The sequence below is a fragment of the Gallinula chloropus genome, assembly GCF_964237585.1.
Source record: "Gallinula chloropus genome assembly, chromosome: 3".
In the NCBI taxonomy this organism is placed as follows: domain Eukaryota; kingdom Metazoa; phylum Chordata; class Aves; order Gruiformes; family Rallidae; genus Gallinula; species Gallinula chloropus.
This window is the reverse complement of record NC_140087.1, coordinates 35,582,789-35,608,407: the sequence shown is the minus strand read 5'-3', so window position 1 is coordinate 35,608,407 and position 25,619 is coordinate 35,582,789. Positions and strand designations below refer to the sequence as shown.

Below are 25,619 nucleotides of genomic sequence, written 5' to 3'. Positions count from 1 at the left end.
AAAAAAATCTACACGTGCTATGTTTTCCAAACTGATTGTTGGCATGAATTCATTACTGATGGCACTGGTTAAAGTGGGAAGGTAACACTTAGGAGACACCTCTTATGTGTAAAAACACTGTAATTGAGCTGTAGGGTGATTCTTTTTTAACAGGAAGACTCCAGTTATGCAGCACGAATAAGAACGTTGTCTTTAAAGTTCATTAAAAAACAGTAGTTGCAGCTACTGTGCAGCTTAATGCTGTCACTACATGGTCTCTGCTATGAACTCTCTCAAGTCACGTGCTCGAGATGCATTAATATCATTGGGAGTTCTGTGCAGACAGCAAGGACATTGTGAGAACAGACCTATTAGAAAGGCTCGATCTACAGAAAGTAATTACATGGAACAGATAGTTTAATAAATTCAGTTGGTACTAGAAGATAAAAAATGGCCATAGAAAATTCTCTCTCTTTATAAAGACAAATAGCTTCAGCAGGACTAAATTTGAACTTCCGTGAAAGGTAAAGATCATCGCGTTTGGCAGGGGAAGACAGATTCTCTGACAGTGTTTTTTTTGAGGAAAATAATGGTTGTGGTAGGAAAATAGGCAGTCAATTCAGAAGGTCTAATTCATATTCCCAGAAAAGCAGAATTAAAGTCAGTGCATGCTCTTGCATTGCTCTGCCAAAAAGTCTTTAGAATTTTGCTATCAGCTCTGTTTCAGTGGAGGTTTCACATTTCCACTGCTACCTGGCTGACTCTTGCTAGAGATGCAAGGCAGTGGCCTTCGTGTCTATTCAGGCTTCTCTTCAGAGGCTGCCAACAAGGATTTCTGTTTTGTTCATTTTTTGTGCCTCTTCTTTTTTTTTTTTTTTTTTTTTTTGTCTCTCTGTTCCTTTCTTTCCTTTAGAGAATATCTAACAATAGGAACTGAATTTCTGTATCAGCTGTATGTGAATTTCCCAAAACCCTTCAGTGTAGGGTTTTTTCCGCTGGTCTGAGGTACACTGAACCTCCTGCTCAAACCTTGCTCATCTCCCTGTGTGTTCTTCTTGAGGCAATGCTGCCCACATTATGCCCAGCTGCTGAGATATTTTTTTCCATTTGGAAGAGAATAAATGTCCATGCTGTACAAACAACCATTGTCCTATGTAATTAATAAATACTCGCTATGATCTTCTACAGTCTAGATATTCTGTGGCATCTATTGGCACTGGGAAGAAAGCTGAATTTGGGATTACAACATTTGTCACAAAATATCAGACTGGGGGAAAAAAAGAGAAAATTCTTTTCTTGATCTTCCTTTCACTTCTGAGACATAATGATAGTGACTGACAAGCAACAGTGTCTGGAATATTTCTGAGCTGGATTATATGTGCTGTGGCACTTTTTTTTGTACAATTGCTATGTCAGAATCACAGTTAGTGATCTGAATCACCTTAGTGAGATGATTAGTCAGAATCACCGTAGTGAGGTGTCCAGGGTCTGGAAGTCCCTATTTAATGGTTAATCTTAAGATTCAAAACTAGGCTTTTTGAATGCTAGTTCAAAAAAACCCATGAGACTATGTATTCACTGATATACCTGAAGCTGTATTTTAGAAGCTTATCTGTACTGTTGGTATCTGCAGTGGTATTCAGCATTAGATATTTGACCTTGGGAACATGTCAGATTCTCATTTAGCAGCTATATCCAACTGTGCCATAACTCATATTTGCAGATGAATGCTTCAGATTTAGTTATGGCAGTCTATCTACCTGTAAATGATTTCTCATTTCTGGAGTAGAATATCTGTAACTAAACTTCTACTTAAAATGCAAGCCCATCTGGTATGTGTATATATATGTGTGTGTGTGTATATATATGTTCATATATTTTAACTACTTTCCCACTCAGCAAAACAAAGATTAAAAAAATCAAAGGTGACAGCTGCATCCTGGAACAAAGTGACCTAGGGTACTCCAAGAGGCACAGTTTCCACTCTCCTAAACTTCCATGATGCCTTCTTGGTACAGCGGTCAGTTCTGTGGCTCTTGACATTTACCTGTCAAAAGACAGGAACAGGGAAAAAGAAAAAAATATGGGAATGAGGATTTGAGGAGCATCAGCAGGATATCATGCTCCAGGTTGAGCCTTTTCATCATGTACAGTGCACATCAGTGTTCAGCTTCATATGACACTGCCCAACAAGGATCTTATAATAAACCCCAGTATCCTGGTTTCCAGTGCTGGCTGAAGGTGGTTTAACCAGTCACGTAACAGACGTAGAAGCTCAGCAGGCTGTACATCTAAAAACATCAGTGAGGATTGCTATGACTCTTCTTTCCGTGCATTTAACTTTAATTCAGTGAATCTGCTGCCTCTCAGCTAACCTCTGCATAGGGAATTCTGTTAATTGATGGCTAGAGGACCTTTCAGGTTCAAGGTCTTAGGGCTCAGTTGCAAGTGCACCCTGTCTCCCTCTTTATCTGGCTGTCTTTCCCTCTTTTCCTGAAATAGTTTATTTTGTGTTTTCCTTCCTCCACTGGAGGAAGTTAAATCATTGCATATGTAAAAATTGAACACTCAAATATGTGTTACTTTAAATAGCTGCTGTTTGCTACCCATTGCTTAAATATCTGGGGCTGGCTTTCATATCCTGGAAGACCTTCATACCTTCTTCCCAAAGGTTTTTGCTGAATGATTTAAAGGGATAAAGAAACGTCTTACATTTTCAAAACTGTCTTCCAAAAACCGAAGGATGTTGCCACATACCTAACATTTTGGTTTAGAGCATATATGAACACAATATGCTAAATTCTAGTTGACTTTTTAAAATACATTCCTATTCTTCCCAACAATATCCTGGAATTGGATTATATGAAAGTGATACAATAACCATATTATGTTGTGGCAATACAGTATGGTGAAGTGTGATTTTTATACAATTTTCTTCCATGTTTCTGGACAAAGTCTTTAAGAGAGACTATAAACTAATAGAGATTGTGTTGCTTTTTTAGAAGTAACTAAGGACCTTCCTCCAAATACTATTTTTAATGTTATCGATGTTGTTAAATAGTGACTTCTCTAAATTAAATAGTTCAATTTTGAAGTATTGGTATTTTCTCTCTGTAGTGAAAAATGTTTTATAAACATTTACAGATGCGTCTTTCCCAAGCCGTTTTCCTGGTCCCTAGTATTTCTAAGAGAAGTAAATTGACTTTACAATTCTAATTCTGTGAGCGCTTCAGAGTGAAAAGCCTGACAGCAGGGCATTGAGAATGAAGAGGAATACTACAGATCAATTGAAAAGGCAGCTTCTGTGGTACACTGTTGTGCAACACTTTGTAACACGCTGAAATATTTGTTAGGATAAAAGCACTGGCAAGTTATTTATTACATTAATGGACACTCCTGTTTTCATCAGTCTTTTATTTTTGTAGAATAATGATGTAGTGTTTGTTGCAGAAAAGGAGAGAACGTGCAGGGTTAGCTGCAGCTGTCAGATAAGCAGTTACTTGTCATATTTTTCTGTATTTAAATGCACTGTAGTTATATACAGTATAACTAAAAACAATTAGCTTTGACTTGGAGAGCACTCTTGCCTTTAGCAGAGCACCAGCTGGTATATTATTATAACATTTTGGTAGTGTGGATTTGGATCTCCACACCTTCTGAAGATCCATAATGAGTTTTGGGTGCACAGACTTAAACTACCATCTATGTAGCTGATAATGTCATTTCTGGGCATGTGTCTGTCTCTGGTGAAGATCCCCAAAATCAGTGTCTGAAACCATACTGAACCTGCAACACATACACTGAAGCTGGAAGGCTGCAGAAAGATTTAGTGAGGCTTTCAGACAGAGACATGTTCTCTCTTATTATCTTTTAGTTTATGAAGAAATAATGCTGTTTGCTCTGTTCAGTCAGTCAGACTAAGGACTCTTTTTTTGGTCAACATAACACAAAAGCTTTGAAAAACCAGTTATTCAGTGTGTCCTTCAGTATTAGGACTGAAAAAAAAGAGGATGTTGTGATAGGGGAATGGATTTAGATTAGCTGTTTGGTTATAAGCTCAATTCTTATTGTGTTTCATACCAAAATTTTAGAGTAAACCTCTGTCTTGCAATCCCATCCATAGCTTCTACAGTATTATGTAGGATCATCTCATAGTAAGCTGTATCTGCATTCATATTTATGCAACATACATACTTTTCCAAAAATATTTATTCCCATTTTTTGGGCAGTAGTTAATTGACTAGTTTATGCAGTCAGTCACATTCTATTAAGAACTTACAGCACCTTCCATATTGTGGTTTCCAAATACTCCTCATTCTTCTCTCCTGGATTGCAGCCTGCCAGTAACTGTGGGTTTCTCTTACTAATGGTGGCTTGGAGCATTTTCTGAGGGCTGCATTAGGTTCTGCAACCTTACATCTTGATATTTTTACTGATTTATTAAATATATTATAGGCTATAGGATCTTTTTTTTTAATTTAAATTTCTGAAAATCTGTATACTGTTTGGAGCTGAAACTCTTCAGTATGTATGTGTGAAAGTAACTCCAAGACAGTTTTAAGGAATAGGTACAACATTGCTGGTCTTCATTTTTTAATTAAAGTTGCTTTTCAATTCCTTTTACAGCTTTGTTTTTAAGTTTTGGATAATGGTATTTGTAACATAATTTATACATTGATTTTTCATTTTCAATAGTTGATTAATGCCACTTGATATATGTTTGTTTAATATTTTTAAAAGCTTTATGTTAAATTTTAAACACTTAAGTTTATATGAGTGTAAATCTGTGTGTGTAACCACAGTATCATTTATCTGCTAATCAATTGTACATACATCTGTTGTCTGCTTTTTCTCATGGTTGTCACACAGTCTCTCATGAAAGAGGCTATTGAATAGGGAAAACAAGTTAATCTACGTTCTAACTTCTAATATAACCTTAAAACATAAATTTCACATATTTCTATTGAAAGACATTATCACTCTTTAAGTACATCAAAGAACTTTTGCATGCAATTGTGAGTTTGCAAGTCTTTGCATTCATAAATTCCATATGTACATCATATATTTTGTTTTCCACGAAAACTGTCTGTTCTTTACAAATAATATGGTTTGGCAAATTCAGATTCTTACTAAATGTAAAGGTTGGGAGTTTGGATTATTTTCAAATCTCAGAGACCTTTCTAGTCTCTGTCAGTACTAATTTTTACAGCTAGAAAACGTGCTTCACAGATGCTGATTTTTTGAAGTGGAAAGGTGTAGGCGAGAAGTATTTTGTGTTGAAGTTGCTTTCCATTATCTTTATTAAAGTATTAATGTTGAAGTATCTTATTGCTAACCTGAACTTTCAGTAGTGCCACTCCAACAGAGTTCTTTAGTTCTGCTGAAATGTTCTGTCCTTTGATGCTCTGTGTAATCTTACTTTACCCTATTTCTCTTGCGATAGAAGGTTGATTTCTGTTTTGTGAAAGTAAGATGATTATATTTGAACTTGAAGCTCCTTGGCAGCGTAGCTGTCCACATTGTCCCTATATAGAATGACATGCTTGTTAGCCTTTCACCAAGTTGCCGCAAGAAAGGTGTATCATAATTTTTACTAGATATAAATACACCTCTGTCTAAGATGATTAATATGAAAGCATTTCTTGCTCGAAGAGCTCCACGTTGGTTTAATTTTTAGATCATCAAAGGCAAGTAAATGTGTAGCATATTATTTATCATGATCTTTCTGGTCAAACTCTCACACTACTATCATCTAGTAAACAATAGCCCTTATGAAATGACAAACACCTTCTTTCACTTTCTAATCAATACATTGTGACATCCTTTTTGAAAATTGTCAATAGTTCTGTCTGTTCTACATTCTTCTAGTCCAGCCCTTATCTTTGTGTAGCTCATCTCTGATTTAATACAGCAATTTAGCTTTATATATATCCTGTCAGGGAGAATACACGTTTCCCTCATCATTCTGCCATTATTTTGTGCTTTTTTTTTCAGAGTTAAAACATGATTTCTCCATTTTTAATTTCCTCTACTATTTTTATACCTCTTTGATCGAGTCTCTGACTCCCATCTCCAACACTCAGCTTCTCTGCTTATGCAAAATATCTCTTTGATAGTATGCCTGTTTGTCATGTTGTTCTAAATCTGCAGATCACAGTGCTGCTGTCTGATTCTTTTTCTACGCTATGGAAGGAGCTTGTTTAACTTGCATCTTCCTGTGTTTATTGTTCTCCTACTGCTACTATCCCAGTGGTGACATTTTCTGCCCTCTGTTTTTTCTGATAGTATCTCTTCACATGTGTGACTTCAATATTTTAGTTTTGTTCAATTAATATAATTATTTAAAAACCCATTTTGCTGCCATTTTTTACCTATGCAATGTTATTTCCCCACAAGGGTTCAGTTCTGCATCTTCCCTTTCTCCTGCTGCTCCCATTCTCATGCTGTCATTGTTTTCATTTTAAAAAATGGCAGAAAATGAGTCAAAACTCAATATTCAGTTGAATGACTTTATAGCAAAGCTGAAAAGGAATTGTCCTGGTTTTGGTCAGGATGGAGTTAACTTCTTTTGTAGCAGTGGATGGAATGCTGTGTTTGAGAGTTAAAATGGGAGCAGTGCTGAGAACACCCTGATGGTTTTAGTTGCTGTCAGACAGTCAAGGACTTTCTCAGTTCTTCATATTTCTCTATTCATGAGAAAGGAGGGGCGAAGCCAGGACAGGTGACCCAAACTGACCAAAGAGAGTATTCCATGCCAATTGAGTCCTGCCCAGGATATCGGGGGGCTGATGGGAGGAAGGCCGGGGGCAGCTCCGGGACGTGCGGTTCTTCGGGGACGGTCGGGTTCTGGGACGGCTCTGGGTGGCACAGCCTGAGTTGTGTGGTTTGGTGAGAAACTGCATTGTGTATCAACAGCTTCATATATTTTTGCTCTAAAGTCCTGTTAGCATTGTTATATTTTATCTTTCTGCTATCTTAGTAAACTATCCTTATCCCAACCCACGGGCCTTTTAGTTTCTTGGTTTTGGGGTTATTTGCCCCTTCCTCTTCCTTTTCCCTTCCCTTGCCTCTCACCCCGCCCCCCCCCCTTCCCCCTTCCCCTGCTCTTTTCCTTTAAGGAGCAGGCAGCTGCGTGGATCTCAGCTCTCAGACGGGGTAAAACCACAACAGGAATCTTCAGCAAGAAATAATTCTTTAAAGTTCAAGATCACATCTTGAAATTCAAAAACAGTCAAAGACGTTCAAAGGAAATACATAAAGATTTATAATCTACTAGTTTAAACACATGAGAAAAGCAAATCTTGTTGGCATTTAATCACTGAAGTATCTGCTACCACCAAGATAAATATCTTCAGTAGTTGTGGGTTCTTCTGGATACAATCAAGAGCATAAATATCTATACTTAAAAAAGTAATTTAGTAGAGACTCATGGATCAGGATCACTTCATGTGCAGGAACACAAAATGCCTCCAGCAGAAGGCATGACCTCACAGAATCATAGAATGTTAGGAGTTGGAAGGGGCCTCGAAAGATCATCTAGTCCAACCTCCCTGCCAGAGCAGGATCACCTGGACTAAATCACACAGGAATGCATTTCAGGTGGGTTTTGAATGTCTTCAGAGCAGGAGACTCCACAACCTCTTTGGGCAGCCTGTTCCAGGGCTCTATCATCTTCATGGTGAAAAAATTTCTCCTTGTATTTTTGGTTGGACAGAAGCAGGACCATCCTGTAGCAGGACTATCCTGTGTCGTTCCCACTGAAGCTTCGAGGCCAAAACAGGTTGGAGCACAAGTAAGCTACAGTTTTTCTGAAGGGATCTAGCAGCAGAGTGAGATGTAACATTACTTGCATTTCTTTCTCATGTAAAATATGGCAGCTCAAGATTCATTTAGAGTAGTATCCTATTGGCAGTCGATAGTTTCAGCCAGTAGCTTGTATAAATCAGTCTGCTAACAATGTTCTCCAGGATGCTGTCCAATTCTTGGTCACTTTGCCTATGCCTCTTATGATTTTGTAGACTTTTATGATATTCCCATTTTACTGTCAGGATTTTTGGGCCAAAACCTCATGTTTTCTTTAAGTGCTTATGTAATGGGTGCTATGGATTACCCATTCCCTCTTTTTTTGTATGTTTTCAGTTCTACCATAGCCCGCTCTAAGATGGAGAGGGTAGAATTGCAGATGCTGTTGAAAATGAAGCATGTCATGGATTTTTACAGTATTTGTACAGCACTCTCCTTTTTTTTTTTCCTCTATTCCTCTCTTAATAATTCTTAGCATTCAATTTACTTTTTTGATTGCTACTGAGCATTGAGCTGACATTTTCATAGAACTATCTATTATAAGCCCAAGATCTTGTTTCTGTGTGGTAATAACTAGTCAAGACCATCGCTGTTTGTGTAAAATTATTTTTCATGTGTACATTACCTTGCATTTATCTACAATGAATTTCATTTTTCATTTTATTATTAGTCACTCAGCATCCTGCATTCTTCAATGTTTTTTTCCAATTGGCCTTCATTTTCACCACCCTGAATAAAATCATACCACCAAGCAAGCTTTATCATTTCACTGTTCATTTCTCTTTTTCTGATGGAGAATACTCAAGTCCTGGCACAATTTCCTTTTGTGAATTCAATGAGAAAACTGACCATTTATTCTTGACCATTGTTTCTTGTGTTTTAACCAGTTATTTGGCCACAAGGGAATTTTCCTTTTTATTCAGTAACCATATAATTTCTGTTTAAAAAAACCCAACAAACCTGCTGAGAAAGCTATTTTTAGTGCTTTAGTACCTCGAATAACTTAATTATCTTCCAGAAACTTTGCTACCTCACTATTCTTTAGGTACTCTAAAAAATGAACTTTCACAGAATGTTTTGTAGTAGAGTAACAGACTCTATAACAAAGCCAACAGCAAATCTGTGACTTGCCTTTCACAGGTATTGGTAGTTATTGCTGATATATTAGCTTGCCTACAGCTGTACAGCATTAGTAGAGTAGAAGTGGGATTTTTTGACACTGGAAGTAGAGCACTAATACAGAGAAGTTCTGTAGGAGTAGCTATTATTTCGACTGAGGGTGTGCTGTTTGAACTTTCTGTGAAAAGAAACATTTAATTAGATACTGTGACTGGACACTAAGACTAGGAATAATTTCTCAATCTAAGCAAGGAAGCACAATTTGAATTTTATATTCTGTATTGTCAAAAAGGTGTTTGTCTAAATTGCACGTGATCTCCCATGCAGGTGTACCTCTGTGAAACATCATCAATTTGAAACCATAAATAAGCTGATACAATCTTATCTTTAATTTGCAAATACAGGCATACATTCTATAAATTTAGTTTCTTTTAATTATTTTCCTAAGTTCTGTTGTGCATTCTCAATTAAAAAGCTGATGATTGAATGATATTTTGCCCTTTGTCAGATCAGTCAGGACTTTATTTCTTGATGGACATGACACAGGTATTTTCTGGCATATCACATACTTGGTGTTATGGCACCAACAGGCTCTGCAACTTCCTCTTCTACCACCTTCCCTCCTTGGGTGTTTAACTGGTGGTGTCAAAGGCCAGATGTAAACAGTTGTGTAACCTTGGATCAGACTTCTGTGAAAAGAGATGAGAAAGTGCTGCAGGAAGCCTTCTTGGATGTCTCCACTTCGCCCATCCTCAGTGGGCCCACTGGCTGGGGAGCTGCATTTGAACTCAGGTCCTTTGTTCCATCCCTGTGCAGTGTTTTTTGGTATGCTGTGTCTGGTTGTATATCATCTTGATCCCAGCTCTCACTTGCTGCCTTTGTTTCCTGGCCTGACATGGGACCAGCCTCATCACTTGGATGATATCCTGTGGTCTATGAGTGATCATCACTGCACCTGCCTGACTCACCTTGCTCAGGTGTGGTAGGTCTGAGCCCCCGTTGGCCAGACCCTGACTGCTGTTTGCCATACCATTACCATTGGCACTGTCCTTCCCCTGCTGTGCTGCCCCTGGGCACCTGAGTGTTCCAGATTTCTGGGGTGTCCAGTCACGGTTATTTCCCTAACCATGCTGCTGCCTGTACAGAAACCTCCAAGTATGCATGTTCTTAACTTCCACTTAGACAAAAAGGAGGAAAATTGAGCTGGACTGGAGCTGGTAAGTGCAACTTGCTTTTAATTCATAAACAGTTCTTAGTTTAGTTGCTGAAATTGTGCTTGACTGAATCTGCTGCTCCTACTGAAGCCTACAGTGAAAGAAATGTGTTGAGATTTCTGGAGCAGCTTTGCTTCCCCTTATGTGCCCAGAAGTCCCTTCCTGCACGTAAGAATATGCCAGTTCCAGCCAGTTGTTACCACTGTGGGTCACACTCAGTCCCCTCATTGAGGTAAAAAGCAGCTCAAGGTGGTTGTTAGCAGGTGTTATGGTTGGTATGTAGCGACTTCCCTGTGCACAAGGCATACATTTCCAGGGAGACCTTTTGATCCCTTTAGTCTTGAATGCTTTGTTGATGTACAAGGTGTCATTGTTTGTCTCCCACATATCATTTGCCAAGCTTTCAGCAGTCTCACAAAATTGTGGGTTTTTTCTTCCCCCACCCTATCTTTTGTTCTTTGGCAGAATCATCACAGTTGTGTATTCCTCTTTTTGCTGCCTTAACTCCTAATTGTTAATATGAACCACTCTAGCTTTAGTATTGAAGTTTCCTCCTTTGTCTGAAAATCAGAGAACAAACTGAGGAAGAATGTATTATGAGAGGTCAGGAAAGGAAATGAGAAGGGGGAAAGGTAATTACAGGAGTTAGCTGAGTAAGAAGATAACAAGAGAATAATTTGGAAGAAATATGAAAGAAGATGAAGGTAAGTGATGCTGGGGCTCAAGAAAGGAAAGCAGAAGATTCTTTTTGGATAAAGATTGAAAGAGCCCAATAGACATTTTTCCTACCCTATTCCAAATTCCAGGAATTTAAAATAGAACATATTCCTTTGCATTTTTTACAGGAATAGGAGCTGCCTGGGATTTTCCTCACACAAAAACATTTCCCTGAGAAGGAAGGAGTTAAAAAGATAAATGTCCCTTTATTGTCTTTGTCCTCTACTTTTGATAGTCAACACAGGCATTACTCTCTTTTCAGTCGGACTCCAACTCTTCTTAATATCCTCCCTTATTTCCACTTGTTGCCCTTGTTATAGCAACAAGTCCATTTCTTTTTTCTATATAGCTGTGTCTTCCATATACTTTAATTGCCTGAGATCCACAGACATTTTGGAAATCGTATTTGACTCTCAAGAAAAGGAATTGGGTTTTTTAAGGGTTAGTCTGTTTAATATTGTTATCCATACCACAAAATACCACAGCTGTTTGTCAGGAATTCGTGTACAGCATCACCAAGTGAGATTCATCTCACCTAATTTTAAAGGTTTGCAGTGTAGATATCCCTGCCAGCCCTAGGAGTCCTAAATCCCCACAACGGAAAGAAACAGACCCTTTTAGGTACAATTTATCTGGCATATTTATATCTTTTTCTATCTACTTTAGGATGAATTGAATCAAACAATAAAACCGCCCATTTTTCTCACTAGAATACAGCACCAGCTCAGATGAATCTAGCTGTCAAATAAATGTCATTCTCATGGTCTAAATCAGATAGGTGTCTTAAAGAATAAGTATCATCATCAACAGGTAGAACCGTTTTATAAATATCTGCATCTACATATCTGTGCCTGAGGAGGAAAGCTACGTGCTCTGTGAAACCTTTGCAGGTAAGGATGGGCAGGTAAAAAAACATAGGGGCAGAATGTATTGGTTGTATTTTTGGAAAGCAAATAGGATCTTTTAACTCATTTGTTTAGGTGAAGAAGTGCAATCTCCACACTTCTTTTTTTCCTAAATGTAGTATTGTGTGGAAATGCTCACTTCTTTGAGACTACTGGGCTTACACTGCAGATGTTTTCCTGCTGTGTTGGATCAAGCGAAGTGCTCAAAGTGAAAACAGTTGGAAAAATACTTTTTTTTTCCCCCCACTTTTACCGCTGTGTTTTTCATTAGGTGAGTGCAAGCTGCTAAAATACTCTGAGAGGTCTCTGTCAGTCGGTCTACATTTACAAATCACAACTAGTCAAAACGTAAATATAACGGCACCTGAAACAATGTTACCTTTATGTAATTGTCAGTCTGTTGAAAGACTTCCTGTAGCTCTGTCCTCTTTTAAATAGCTGAGCTAAAGGACTCAGTAATCATTCTCATCTATATGAAAATGCAGTTCAAATGAAAACAGTAGGTTAGCTCCTAATATCCCTATTCAGATTTTATTCACTTAAACAGTCATATGGACAATAATGGGTGTTTTGGCTGATTAGAGATTTCAGCATCAGGTCTATAGTCATTATGACTAATGTTTTCTGATTAACTAGTCATGCATATCAAAATAATTGGTCTGTGCTATCACTAACATGTACAAAGCTCGGGCAGCATGTTCATCATTAACAGCACAGGAATAAAGGAGGTAATTCAGATCCTAAGGAGCTTAAAATGTAAATGGGGAGATGGTACAAAACACTGGAACACACATCAGAGAAAGCTACTTTCTTTTTTTCTATAAAGAACACTACAGGGAGAGAACAGTTTTAATACTTCTTGAGGTGACATATTTGTGAGGAAATTAGTTTTGAAGCCGAAAAGAGAGGTGGTCTCATTGGGATGAGAAGACAGGTCCCAGCATAGATCATAAATAGGTAGTCTTTTGCATTCATCTCTTCATAAAGTTTTTTGAGACAGTGAAAGCAACATAATTAAATGGACTCCATAGAGAAAAGCACCAAGCATTTTACTAAAACTCGCCTGTAATAAATAGCTTTATCTGATTATGTTTGAAAGTGAAAACTTCAAAATAAAGATAGTTTCCTGAATTCTTACTAAACATTTTTAAGTTATACAACAAGAAAGTGTGTGCCTCATACATTTACCTTATATGTGTTATTCACATATGTGCAAGTGTATATTATATATTATATTATATATTATTATCTTTTAGCCATATATATTAGCCTGGTCTCTGTTAAATGTACATTGTTTCAAAGTTACTGGAGATGTAGGTATAAAATGTTCAATAAATTGCTTTTGAAAGTGGAACAAAAGATTTTTATCTGTCAGATCTACTCCTGCTTTTTAACTATGTCTCAGACTTCTGATATTCAGGTTTGGGTGCTTTACTGTATATTTGTCTAAACCCGAAGAGAAAATAGCAGTATAATGGATCTTATGCAGCCTACACTGTGGCTTATTTGAACTTTCCTCATTTCTTTTCTATGGCTAATTTGAGGTTTGACATCAACAAATAGCTAATATAGAAAAAACACTGGAGAGACAAGCAGAATCTGAATTAATAGCAAAACCAATGAGAATACGTGGAACTTGTCATCTATATATCTTGGACATTACTGTAAGCTCTAAACATACAGCTTCAAATAGCCCTGTAGTTTTTTTGCTTTGGGATTTTATAAGTACACCAAGTAGGTATGTTTCCCCTTGAAAGCTTTACCTAGTGACTCCATCTGCGCAACTCTTTCTCTCTGCCGTTTTAATTTTATTATCCCACAAAATTTTTCTCAGCTCTTTCTCACAACTTTGTCATTTCAGCCTAAGAAGGCTGAGCCAAGTTTATGATGGTGGGCGCTAGACCTTAGACACTCAAATACAGATAACTAAGCTGGAGGTGGAGATGACAGGGGAAATTGCTTGCAGAGGGCCTTATGGAGAGGGAGTTACAATAGTTAGGATATTTCTGTGTCTCCTGATACTTTGTCTTCCTCCATCACTTTTCTTGTGATCTTTCACACATCTCCCTACTCTTGTATTGCCTTTAGACTCATTTTTGATAGCTCTGGAGGTCATTAAGTTTCTCTAGCAATTGCAGGCTTTGCTTGAATGAGAACTCTGGTAGAGAAAAAGTCAATCAGCACCATCACACCATGTTAATTACAGAGTATTCATTGTAATTCTAGCTTGGAATTATTTCTCATATACTTAAGGAGCTATTAGAATCCACAGAATTGTGTTCCATACAAAATATACTGGGAAAATTTATTATTGTTGCTTTTCTTGACCTACCATGCATTCCTGAATGACAGATGCTGTCCCCAGCACTAAAGGATAATAAACATTCATTATTGATCCTTAACTCTACCGCTGCTGACTTAGTTTGAGCAATTCGGTTTAAATAGAGTTTAAACTCAGGTTTTTTGAATACATTATTTCTGGATAGCAGAAGGAGATATGATGAATTCAGCTTAATATGTTATTTAATCTCTTCGGCCATATTATTTGATGGTTAATATAAAAAGACAATAAAAATTGTAATAATTCATTTCTAAGATATGACCTGAGGCTATAACTTATTTCTAGAGCTATCTTAGTAGGCTAGCCATACAACTACTTTAAAGTCTGGAATGTCTTGGAACCTTCAGTAGTTGTTCTTGTTCAATTAGTTTCTTGCTTTATGTTTTACTGTAATTTTTGTTAGGAAATTTTGTTAGGAAAGTAGAGTTCTAGGTATTGCTTGTAGATTAAAACCAGAAAAAAATGAAAGAACAACCCAATAAAAAAACCTCTAACAGCTCAGGCTTGTTTTCTGCTTGTTTCCCACATGGCTAATTCTAAATGTGCTACTTTAGGGGACATCCGTTTAGTCTGTATTCTATGAAAGTATGTATTCTATGAAAGTATGTATCCTCATCCAGTGGAATCTCAGAACTATTCAAATAACTTCTAGAACTCACAGAAAATAAATAATATTTAGGAAGAATGGAGGGATGATCTGATGACATTTTTAAAACGTTATGGAAAAGTCTAGGAATTGTAAACCTAAAAGCTTAATTGAAGTTGCTGAAAATCCTTTGAGGAAAAATCAAATGCTTGGCAGTAACTAAAAGAATCCAAGAACAAGAGTAACAACCAACATGAATTTATCAAGAAACAGATCATGTTGAACTGTGGAGAGAAGAAAGCTGTAGATATCACATGCTCACTGTTGTAAGCTTTTTTGACAACTTAGCATGATATTGTCATTAGCCAGCTGGGGGTCCAGATGTAGATAAAAATAGAGTTGCTGCAAACTTGCCTACTAATCTGTAGCTGGGAAGTAGTTATTAGTCGCTCATCATTAAAATGGGGATTTATTGAATGGGTCTGCCCTACATCTTATATTAATCAATATTCTCATTAATGACTTTGAGATGGAACAGACACAACGCTTATTAAATCTGTAAACATCACAAAGCTAGAAGGGACTCCGGGTAAACTGGAGGACAGCCTGAGAATGTAAAATGATGATGACAAATTGGAAATACGGTCCAGAAAAAAAGACGGTGCTGCTCAGAAGGGGTCAGCACAGGGTGTTGCACTTGGCTGGCACAAATACAGAATGGGTTCCAACATGTGAAGAAGGTAAGAGTTTGAAGGTTCTTTTTAGATCATAGCCTGAACAGGAACCAATTAAGTTATGTCCAAAATGCTAAGCAAAATATTATATAGGAGCAGATAAACACAAATATAGCTTCCAAGATGTCTTAAAAAAATAAAACAGAAAGCCAAAAGAATAAGTACCCTATTGTGTCCAGCATTAGAAAGGCTTCAGCTGGAAAATTATGTCAAGTTTAGGGATATGCGTGTAACACACTTTAAAGTCAAAGAAAGATAGTTTGAACTCTAGAGTGTGTTATATAGGAGAAAGGAATGACCGTGAAATAGAAAACCAATACAAAAACCTTCTGCAAAGAAAAGAAATTGTTTTCCATATCTTTGGTGGAACGTAGAGGATGTAACTGTTAAATTTCAGCATCTAAAATTAAAAGCTAAAAATAAGAAATACCTTCTTAAATATATCCAGGTACTATAACAGATGACCTGAGGAAGTAGGCTGTGAATTCTCAATAACTGCAATTGGGAGAGGCATTTCTTGGGACTCACACAGGAGCCATTCCCTTACTTTCCCTGAATCAGTCCTGTAAGTGTTCTTACCAAATACAAAGAGCAGTTAAGATATATGTGTCAATGCACTTTAGCCAGGCAGTTGTGCTTTAAATGAGGGTTGCTACCTTGAAACAAGTTGTGAGAGGAATTCACCAATTCAAAAGGAAATTACTCATTTGGCTGCCAGGTTATCACATGAGAATAAAATTAAAGACTTTTTTTTGTGTGAGTTTCCAAGTCAGATTTAGCTGAAGCTTGACATGTTGGAGATGGGTTCTGAAAAAATTAGCCTATGATCATGTGTTTAAAAACACTTTTGAATCTGTGAGAAACTCAAATTTGTAAATTTAACCTTCTCAGTTTACAATAAATTAAAGTCTTTCCAACAAAATGACAGATCTTTGTTGCACCATCTTTAAAGGTAAGACTAACATGGTGGTAGCGGCTCAAAGTAAGTGGCTTCTCAAAAGACATGATGATGTAATGTGGGAAAACTAGAAAAGAGTGTCTAGAACAATGGATGAATCATTGATGATGAAAGGAGACTAGCTCTTGCCCCACAACTAAATATTTGGAATATGGAACCAAGAATTGAGATTGTTGTGACTTTGCCTTCTCAGCAAAGAGTAAGTGCAGATAGAGCACATTTGTTCTTCCCTCAGTCTTCCTCCTCCCATCAATACATGCAACGGCAAAGAAGACTAGTAGTTATAATTTATTTTATTTATTTATGGTGTTAATGCTCATGTTCAGTATCAGAATCAACATTTATACAGGTTCTTCCATTTTTTTTAAACTTGTATTTTGCTGTGTCTGCACATTCTTGTTAAGTGCCACTATTATAAATTATTAATGGAAAGCTTTATGAAAACTTATAAACTGTGAGTGAATGAGGAAAGACATCCTAAGGTTGGTGCTGCAGCAACTTTAGTGATTACTGGCGTAGTGATTACTGGCATAGTGCCATAATTACAATTCTTACTAGTATTGCTACGTCAGAGCTGGTGCATAAAGGAGATTCGTTTTTTCCTGTTTCTTTTGGTTCCCCTCTGAAAAGGGATTCAGGAGGGTGCTGTCTTTGCCAAGGGCAGTGCTAAAATGCACAGTGCCATTAACAAGTGAAGAGTTTAATGCTGGCCATTGTACTGTATGATGACTTTTAGCATTTGTGATTTTAATTCAGTCTTTGCTACTCCTTGTGATGCTTTTCAGGGCATACACCTGATGCTGTAACTGCACTTGGTGGAACTGAGATCAGCACATCTGCATAAAATCGTGGATGGAGTACTGAAAATCAGAACGTTCCTCTTGTTGTGCTTTTCCAGCAGCTTTGCTATAGCAGACATCTCAAAAGTTATTCTGGGTCTCTGAATAGATCTGTGCTGCTTAACTGCTCTGACTCATTACATTATAAATTTGTTTCTTGTGTTTCAAATTTTGCATAGGGGATGTGTTTGGAGGTACTTTTTATATTCATGAAAAAGGAAAAAAAAAAGGAAAGCGCTAAGAAAAATGAATATTGAGCTAACATAGTCTATTTTTGCACGGAGTAAATACCAAGCTAATGCATAAGATTTATCCTCTATAGTAAATCAGCGATATGTCTCATTTTAGGCCTCTCCTATGACTGCTATTTTTTACTGCAGTATTCAGTCATGCTGATTTATGCCATACTATCCTGTGAATATTTTGCAGAGTATTATCAATAATATAATTTTATCTTTGGGTCCAGATGGAATGAGCTTAGAACACAAAGCAGGCAGGATTCCTGCCTCAAGTAGTTTTAGTGCTTGAAATAAACTCGGTATTAAATGTGAGACTGGGACACATGACATCAGGGAATGCAGGGATCAGGAAGGGCATCAGCCCAGTTAACAAAATATTTTATTCTATAAGGGCTCACATACTCAATAAAATGGTTCTGTTTGACTGGAGGGTTCATTAGAGCCGTGGCAGGAATTCTGCTGGAGAATAGGACTGAATTAGGACAGTGAGTAGCAGCATCACAGATCTTCTCAGGATAAGTGCTTCTACATGTGAATAGAAGCAACAGTCTCATTAGTCTCATTAGACTGCCCATACAAGAAATCAGAGCCATAGGAGAGGACTGGTGATACCACAGTAGGTAAAGGGCTCTGGTCTTGCTTGAGACAGAGTCATGAATAAGTAGCTGAAATCATCTTGTTTACTGTGGGCTTCTTGTAGCAATACCATTCTTGCTTTCTTAAGTCATGTAGTATTTCCTTTGAATTGTGCTAAAGGCATTGCCCTTTTGTTTTATTGATTGAGTGAGCTGCTGATCCTGCACAGAGGAACACCAAAAGTAAAATTCAATCATTTGCAACTGTACTCCTCTTCATGTGCAATATCATAGTTTAGATTTTTGTTTTGTTAGATTCTAGCTCAAATCAAATCTAATCCAGACATGCTCTTAGTCCTAATGTTAGGAGCCTTAGGCAAAATATGAGTGAATGGAGATTCAATTGTCCAAAATTTTGTCATATTCAATTTGGATTCACCTCTCAACATTGTACTATATATTAAATAGTTCAGCATAAGCCTTTTTTTTCCCCTTTAGCTGAACTATTTAATCTCAAAACTGTTTTAGTCTGATTTGAGAAGTGTGCTTTCAAACTTTTGAGTTATACTTACTCATCAGAAAAGTTTGTGTCCACAAAGACTGAATTAGGTTTAAAATCCTCTATGTTTTATGTTCTGCTATGGTGATTAATATTCTCCAAGGAAGTATAATGAAAACAACTGATAGATCAGTTGACTAAAATTGATATTGGATAGATCATTGAGGTACTCTAATGTAGTTTAACATTTCTGAAAACTGGAAAAGGTGTTATAAAATTTCTTCTTTTATCAGTGTATTTCTTCTTTGAAGATATCTACATTTTCTTAAAAAAAATATTGGACGACATAGTTCCCTGAAAGTGAGTTGTGGAAACTAGATGTGCATGTATGTTACGACACCTCTGAGTAGCTGGAACATGAAATTGGTAGCCATTTTCATTAACTGAACACAGGGTCTGACCCTTACCATGTGAAGGATATGTGAAAATAAAGGAAGTCAGTTATTATTACATGACAAATACTAGTCTAGATGATATTTACTGTTCTAAAATGTTAGGATTAAAATACACATTAAAAATATTGCTGATAAATGTAGAAAGAAGTAGAAGAATGAAAGTGAAAAACTTTTGATCTCAAAGGGACTGCTGTTGATTCCAAAGTTCACCATCATTAATGGGTCAGATCTCCACAACCATTCCTCTTAATCAGGGAAAAATCTGTTAAAAGCTTTTCTGGTCTCAGTTCAATGTCTGATATTAAACTTGAAGCTCTGAACTTGGAGATGTCCAGTCTACATTAAAAACACACTATGAATCTTCCATCATTTTCTAAGGAATTGCAATAGCCATCCTAAAAAGGGGCTTACTCAAAACAGTGATCAGGATTGCATGTGAAATCAAATTCATTAGCATTGCCCCAGGCTTACATAATTCTCTGCGTATCATCTTCTGTTTCATAGTTTCACAGAACAGAATGCGTTTCATTTCATTTTCCTTGAAAATTTACTTGGCCTAATATCTTGGCAGCAGTTTACAAACTTTGCTAGCTTATATCACTGCCAGCAAGAATAAAGAAATGGTTCCCAGTCTTCCAGGAATAAAACTAAGTGTGCTAAATTAAATATTTGTTTTCTTGCTGCTATATCAGTCAAACTAATCTTTTAAACTTCATCCAAGGAAATATTCATGCAATTTGAACTCGCTAAAACTTGCAGCTGGGCTAATTTAGACTAGGAGTAAGATGCAGATTATGGAGAGCTGGGGTAATTAATCTCATACATCACTGGCCAAAGATTACAGTTGGTGCATTTTCTGGGAGTTATGGTATAGTTCACCTGTAGCTATTGATCAAGAAGCAGGAGTTACTGAGAAATGCTTGTTTGTTACTGATTTTCAGTATACATCAAATGTTTTTTTTTATTGTTTTTTTTTTCACCCTGACAGGTGCAGCTAGTTACAACAGCTTTTATGTTTTTTGCAAAAACTTCTGCCAAGCTGTGAAACCTGGGAAGCTGAGGGTCCGCTGCAGTGGGTGTAAGCAAGGAACACTGACGTTGGCAAGGGTAAGTGTGCTTGCTTGTTTGTTTCAAGGTTTTGGAGTATATGGGAATGATACATCTAGCTTTATCTGTTTGCATACATGTGGCTATGTATATCTACTTAATTTTTTTCCTTGCTGTAACCGAGAAGAGTAATCCAAAAGTTTATGAACATTTCGCTCGCTTATCTCCATTATTTGCAGCTCACAGAAGCAACACATTGCAGACTAGAGCTCCAGTCCTGTAAAGAGACTGTTAGCATTGTATTTCAAGGACTAATGATTAACCTGGCAGTATGCAGAATGTATACAATTACACATGTGCTAAAGAGTTGGAAATACAGATCCTTATACAAAACTGGGAGCAGTTGTTACGGCCACAGAATACAAGAGAAGTTGCCATTAACATACATTTCCTATGGCTTCCTGTATCCATTTCCTATTCAGGATAAATAAAACCCCAGACATTTTGTTCAGCTTAGATACTTTCAGTGCTGCTGAAAGACATTGCAGTTACCACTGGATGAGTTTGAACCTTGTGTATTGCATTGACAGCACACGACATGTGTCCTTTGCTACACTCAGTGGCTTCCTTTGGCATGCCAACTTTGGGAAGTGATGACTTTCACACATGTGCCCTCTGATTTTTTCCTTGTATTAAGGAGACTTAAATGAATTCCAAAAGTTTTCAGGTTTTACAGGATCTTCTATATAGTGTTCTTTATGTAGGAGACTAAAAATATATATATATATAAAAGCTTGCCTGTACCACCATGCTACAGATCTGTCAGCAAAACTATTTTTTTAAAGGTTTTTTTTCCCAAGTCTCCATAAGCTGTGCCTGACCTTTACATGGCAACAGCAAGTTCCTTGAGAAGCTCTCTTGTGCCATAAGTAGAAAAGCACCATGTAAGCCAGTATTTGTTACACTAATTCTTTTATTGAGATGAAAGTGAATACCTGTGTAAAACCTACACAAAGCTTTGGGCAGCCTTAACATACTCTACATGCTAATCCTTTTCCTACCTAAGCCACAAATGACCAACCTAATTAAATTGAGCTTTCTTTTTCATGGTGTGTTGACTGACATTTTAAAATATTACTTATTCATTTAAACAGTCTAATTCTAATACCTTATTTAACTGTCATGCCTATTTGCATAGCATTATTTTAATATATGATGCTCAGGCTAAATTTATGATACTATATTTCTATGAAATTAAAGAGCCCACTGTTTTTATTTTTACCAAAGACATCCATCTAAATATTAAATTTGTAATTTTACAGATGACATTAGGTTGGCGTTTTATGAACATTTCATGACCTAATGCTTTATGGAAGATATATACCAGACTGATTTAATTATAAGAAAACATCAGTCACTGCAAAAGTATCACCTCTCCCTAGTTCCTCTAATTAATCAAGCACAAAAGCATGTCTGGAAAGATTGGAGTGTGGGAGTCTTTTGTGGGCCACGCATAAGACTGCCAGAAACTTTCTTCAAATACCTTGAAAATTTTAGTCATTCATTTCACATTTATTTATATCTTTCCTTGCTTTTAAGATTCTAAACGTATTTATTTCATATATGCATATAATGCTGCAATTCATTTCAGTAGCCATGATTTAAATAATTAGGGTATTCCTCTTTCCAGAAGAGAAACCCCAACAAAACCAACACAACCCTTCCTGGCCATTGCAGTCACATTTACATTCCTTTTTGTGGTGTCATAGAAATGTTACATGCCCATGTTCACTCTGTAATGAAAAGGAAAGTGCCTACCTGCAGATGGAAGGCCTGGCTCTACAAACTGATGTACACCAAGCTCCATACATAAAGCACACCTTTTCAGTGTAATTGACTCTGTGACGTACTACTGGCATAGAACACAGTGACATCTGATTTTGTTTGTCATGAAGCAGAATTCAGACAGTGTGAGAATCTAAAGTGTGGTAGATAGACTTTAGCTCTCCATACTCAGCCATAGGTGCTATGGTGAGGACATTTCTACTGCAGGGACTCATAACTCATTATTGTTTAGTAATTCTTCACATTGTGTCCTAGGTAGTACACCTTGAGCTTTTGGGATATCCCCTAGTACAAGCACCAAAGGAGTTTTGCATAGCTTCCTCTGTAGTTTTTGAGTGTTCCTTACAGCTCACATCATTATTTCACATCTTTTCAGACATGGGAAGTTATATTCAGATCTGATTTAACTCCCTGCAGCTGAGATAAGACTTCATTTCTGTCACTGACAGCGCATCTGATCTTTATTCAGCAACCCTGTTGCTGTCCCTACTCCCCATGCTCCAGAGGAGCCTCCTGAGTTCACAGGTTTTGTTAAACCACGTCTGCCACAGAACTGCTCTTACATTGTTTGTCATATTAGGGATATTGCTTTTGTCTATTGCTTTTCATCTTAAAACTAACAAAGAAATGGACATTTCCTGAATTTTCTTTCTCTGGCACTATGAAAAGCTTGTCATCTCAGTAGCTTGTCAGTTAAGCGTAGACTGTATGGTACATCACAGCTCTGGAAGGGAAAAGCTCTAGTGTCTTGCTTGCAGGGACTGACAAATAATGGGTCATAGATAGTTTAAGTAGTCTTTCTAATAGATGATAGTGATACTTCTGTATTTCCTATGAAGAAAAAGATCTTTAATACAGTCATTCTGTTTGAGTTCTTACTTCCTATCTCCATTTTAATCAAGTTATTTAAGTAGGGTGTTTTCTTTTTAATTAATATAAACTTAGCAGAGATTCTCAGTAATCTAAAATAAAAAGGCAGTTCACTTGTGATCTGTCTTTTTTTAATATATCATTGTGAAACTCCATTCCACAGTGCACTACCTCTCACCGCTGCTCATTTCAGATCACGTATTTTTCCTGGAATTCATTACTTGTGTCCTGGCTCAGTGACAGAAAAAGAAAGGAGTTCTGCTCACTGCATCAAAGAAAGGCTGACTGAAAGAGAGAGGGGCAAGTGGCACCTCTGTCATTATCTAGTCCTTACCACTGCTGAGTCAGCATCTCCTCATGCTGGTTACCACTGCTGGGGTAATATTGCAGGCAGGTTACAAAAACTCAATTTGTCCCTTGAAGCTGCTAAATAAACTCCACTGGTGGAGTGCAATGTGATAAAGTGTGATCTCATTCACAAGCTGGGGCAGATACTAAAAATGTGATTGAATTCTTGAGACTGCATGGCACAGGTATTTTGTCTCCAAAATTATATGTTTGCTGTGAGGATAAAAATGTTTTTGATACATGACAAACATTGTGTGTTAAAATACTTCTATTGAATATTGTGCATAGGAAAGTTAGCAATGTAATGTGTGCTCCTTGGTCAAGCTAACAAATGTGAAGCAGTCATTTATTGTTGGGCTTCTGCTAATGAATGTGGTAGTACAAAAATAGCTTGATTTCCCTGCACTTGGCTGACAAAAGTGGTACTTACGGGAAATTACATGTATTCTATGTATGCACTTCTTTCTACATAAATAATGAAAAATGTCTCAGTTCTGACATCTAAATTGCCACCACTGGGCACTGATGCTACTGCTGTTTTGAGAAGACAAGTGCAGAGAAAAGAGCTCAGAACTCTTCCAGTGTTTCCACAGTCTGAGAAAAAGCTTCTGCATTAGTTACATTAAATCTTCACACTTAATCATAAGTCCTTTTTTTTTTTTTTTGTAAACCAGTGTTTTTTGAGAGCAAGGAAACTTCTTCAGATACGGCTATGTTATTCTGCTGTATAGCCAAGGCCCAGATGTGGCCAGATGCCAGAGAGAAATCAGGCATCTTCAGATTCTCTCCCTACCTGCTCCACAGGCAGATAGTCTCTTTTGTGCACTCGCTTCTCTCGTGACCTGATGCGATGGTGACAAGCCTGCCAAAGAGACTCTGGGACTAGATTGTGAGAGTAAGTCCCACCTCCCAACAGTGTTTGCAGTTCATGGACAATTCCATTCTAAAGCAGATACAAAACCTTTATCTGTCATATCCATTAGATAGTTTGAGCAGTTTCCAATAAAGAAGTCTGTCTCAGAAGTGGACATTTTTCCATCATAGCAAAGGAAAATCTCTCACTAATTATCTAGACCAACGGTGCCGGGCTTCAGCATTAAATAACTTTAGTGCTGAGCTAACCCAGAATCCAGAATTAGTGGTGGAACTTTCCTAAGAAGGATCATGTGGGGGCTGCAGGTCTGATTCTGCCATTGCTCAGTCAATGTCTTCATTGCATTTAGTAGTAAGAGGATCAGAAGAAAAAAATAAAGCCTCCATTTCTACAGTAAGAGGTCTGTTTTCTTTGATGATATGTTAGATTCAGCCAAATCCAGACACACCCTGGGAAGGCTGCTCTAACACATGTTCCCTGGGCCTGTTTAAGATATTGTGGCTGTTATTGTAGAAGTGAAAAACCTCGATGTTGGGTTACTGCAATTTCTTTTAAACTATTTTATTCTTTATTCTCCACTTTTTTCTTTGGTCCTGAGTCTCACTTCACTCTGAACCCCTTAAGGATAGCCTTATGCTTCCACCTATCTTGTACAGGCTGGACTCCTAAGTGCTAAAGTCCATCAAAGAGAAAACAGGCCCCAGGAGCATGTATATCCAAACTTTTGGGAGGATTCAGAAGACTTGATACATTTTATTCAGGCTGTTGGCTACCTCTTTAATTTCTTTTTCCAATATCCCTTAAGAAACTTTCACTACATTGGTCATCAATTGCTTAATCTATGTATATGCAGTAAAGGAAACCAAATGCATATTTGATTAATGAAGAAAATTATTCCATCTATTCCAAAATAAAGAAGCAGCAATTCTTTGATGCAAAATAATCTTTGCAAATGTCGTGGTTTCACCCGGCTGAGGGCCAAGATCCACTCAGCTGCCTGCTCCTTTAAGGAAAAGAGCAGGTTAAAGGGAAGAGGGAAGGGGGGTGAGAAGTAAGGGAAGGGAAAAGGAAGAGAAAGGGGCAAATAACCCCAAAATCAAGAAATTAAGAGGCCCGTGGGTTGGGATAAGGATAGTTTACTAAGATAACAGAAAGATACAATGTAACAATACTAACAGGACTTTAAAGCAAAATATATGAAGCTGTTGATACACAATGCAGTTTCTCACCGAACCACACAACTCAGGCCGTGCCACCCAGAGCCGTCCCAGAACCCGACCGTCCCCCAAGAACCGCGCGTCCCGGAGCCGCCCCAGGCCTTCCTCCCGTCAGCCCCCCGATATCCTGGGCAGGACGTAACTGGCGTGGAATACTCTCTTTGGTCAGTTCGGTCACCTGTCCTGGCTTCGCCCCTCCTTTCTCATGAAGAGCTGAGAAAGTCCTTGACTGTCTGACAGCAACTAAAAACATCAGGGTGTTATCAGCAGTACTCCCATTTTACTCTCAAACACAGCATTCATCTGCTGTTACAAATGAAATTAACTCCATCCTGACCAAAACCAGGACAGCAAAGGAAACAGCTTTGCCTCTGTGTTGAACAAATAACATATAGTCTTTTTGTTTATTTGACTGGGATGAGGAAGTATATTTTAACTTCTAATTCTAAGAGAAG

The 25,619-nt window shown here is 37.5% G+C and overlaps 1 protein-coding gene across 1 annotated transcript in view; it reads left to right on the top strand.

The window, feature by feature from the left end:
• PRKN (parkin RBR E3 ubiquitin protein ligase) overlaps positions 1-25,619 on the top strand; it is a gene marked incomplete at its 5' end in the record, with an annotated part of 579,674 nt that overhangs the window by 103,769 nt on the left and 450,286 nt on the right. The window contains 1 exon segment of the mRNA XM_084261053.1: positions 19,952-20,070. Within this exon segment, the coding sequence (XP_084117179.1) occupies positions 19,952-20,070 (119 nt within the window).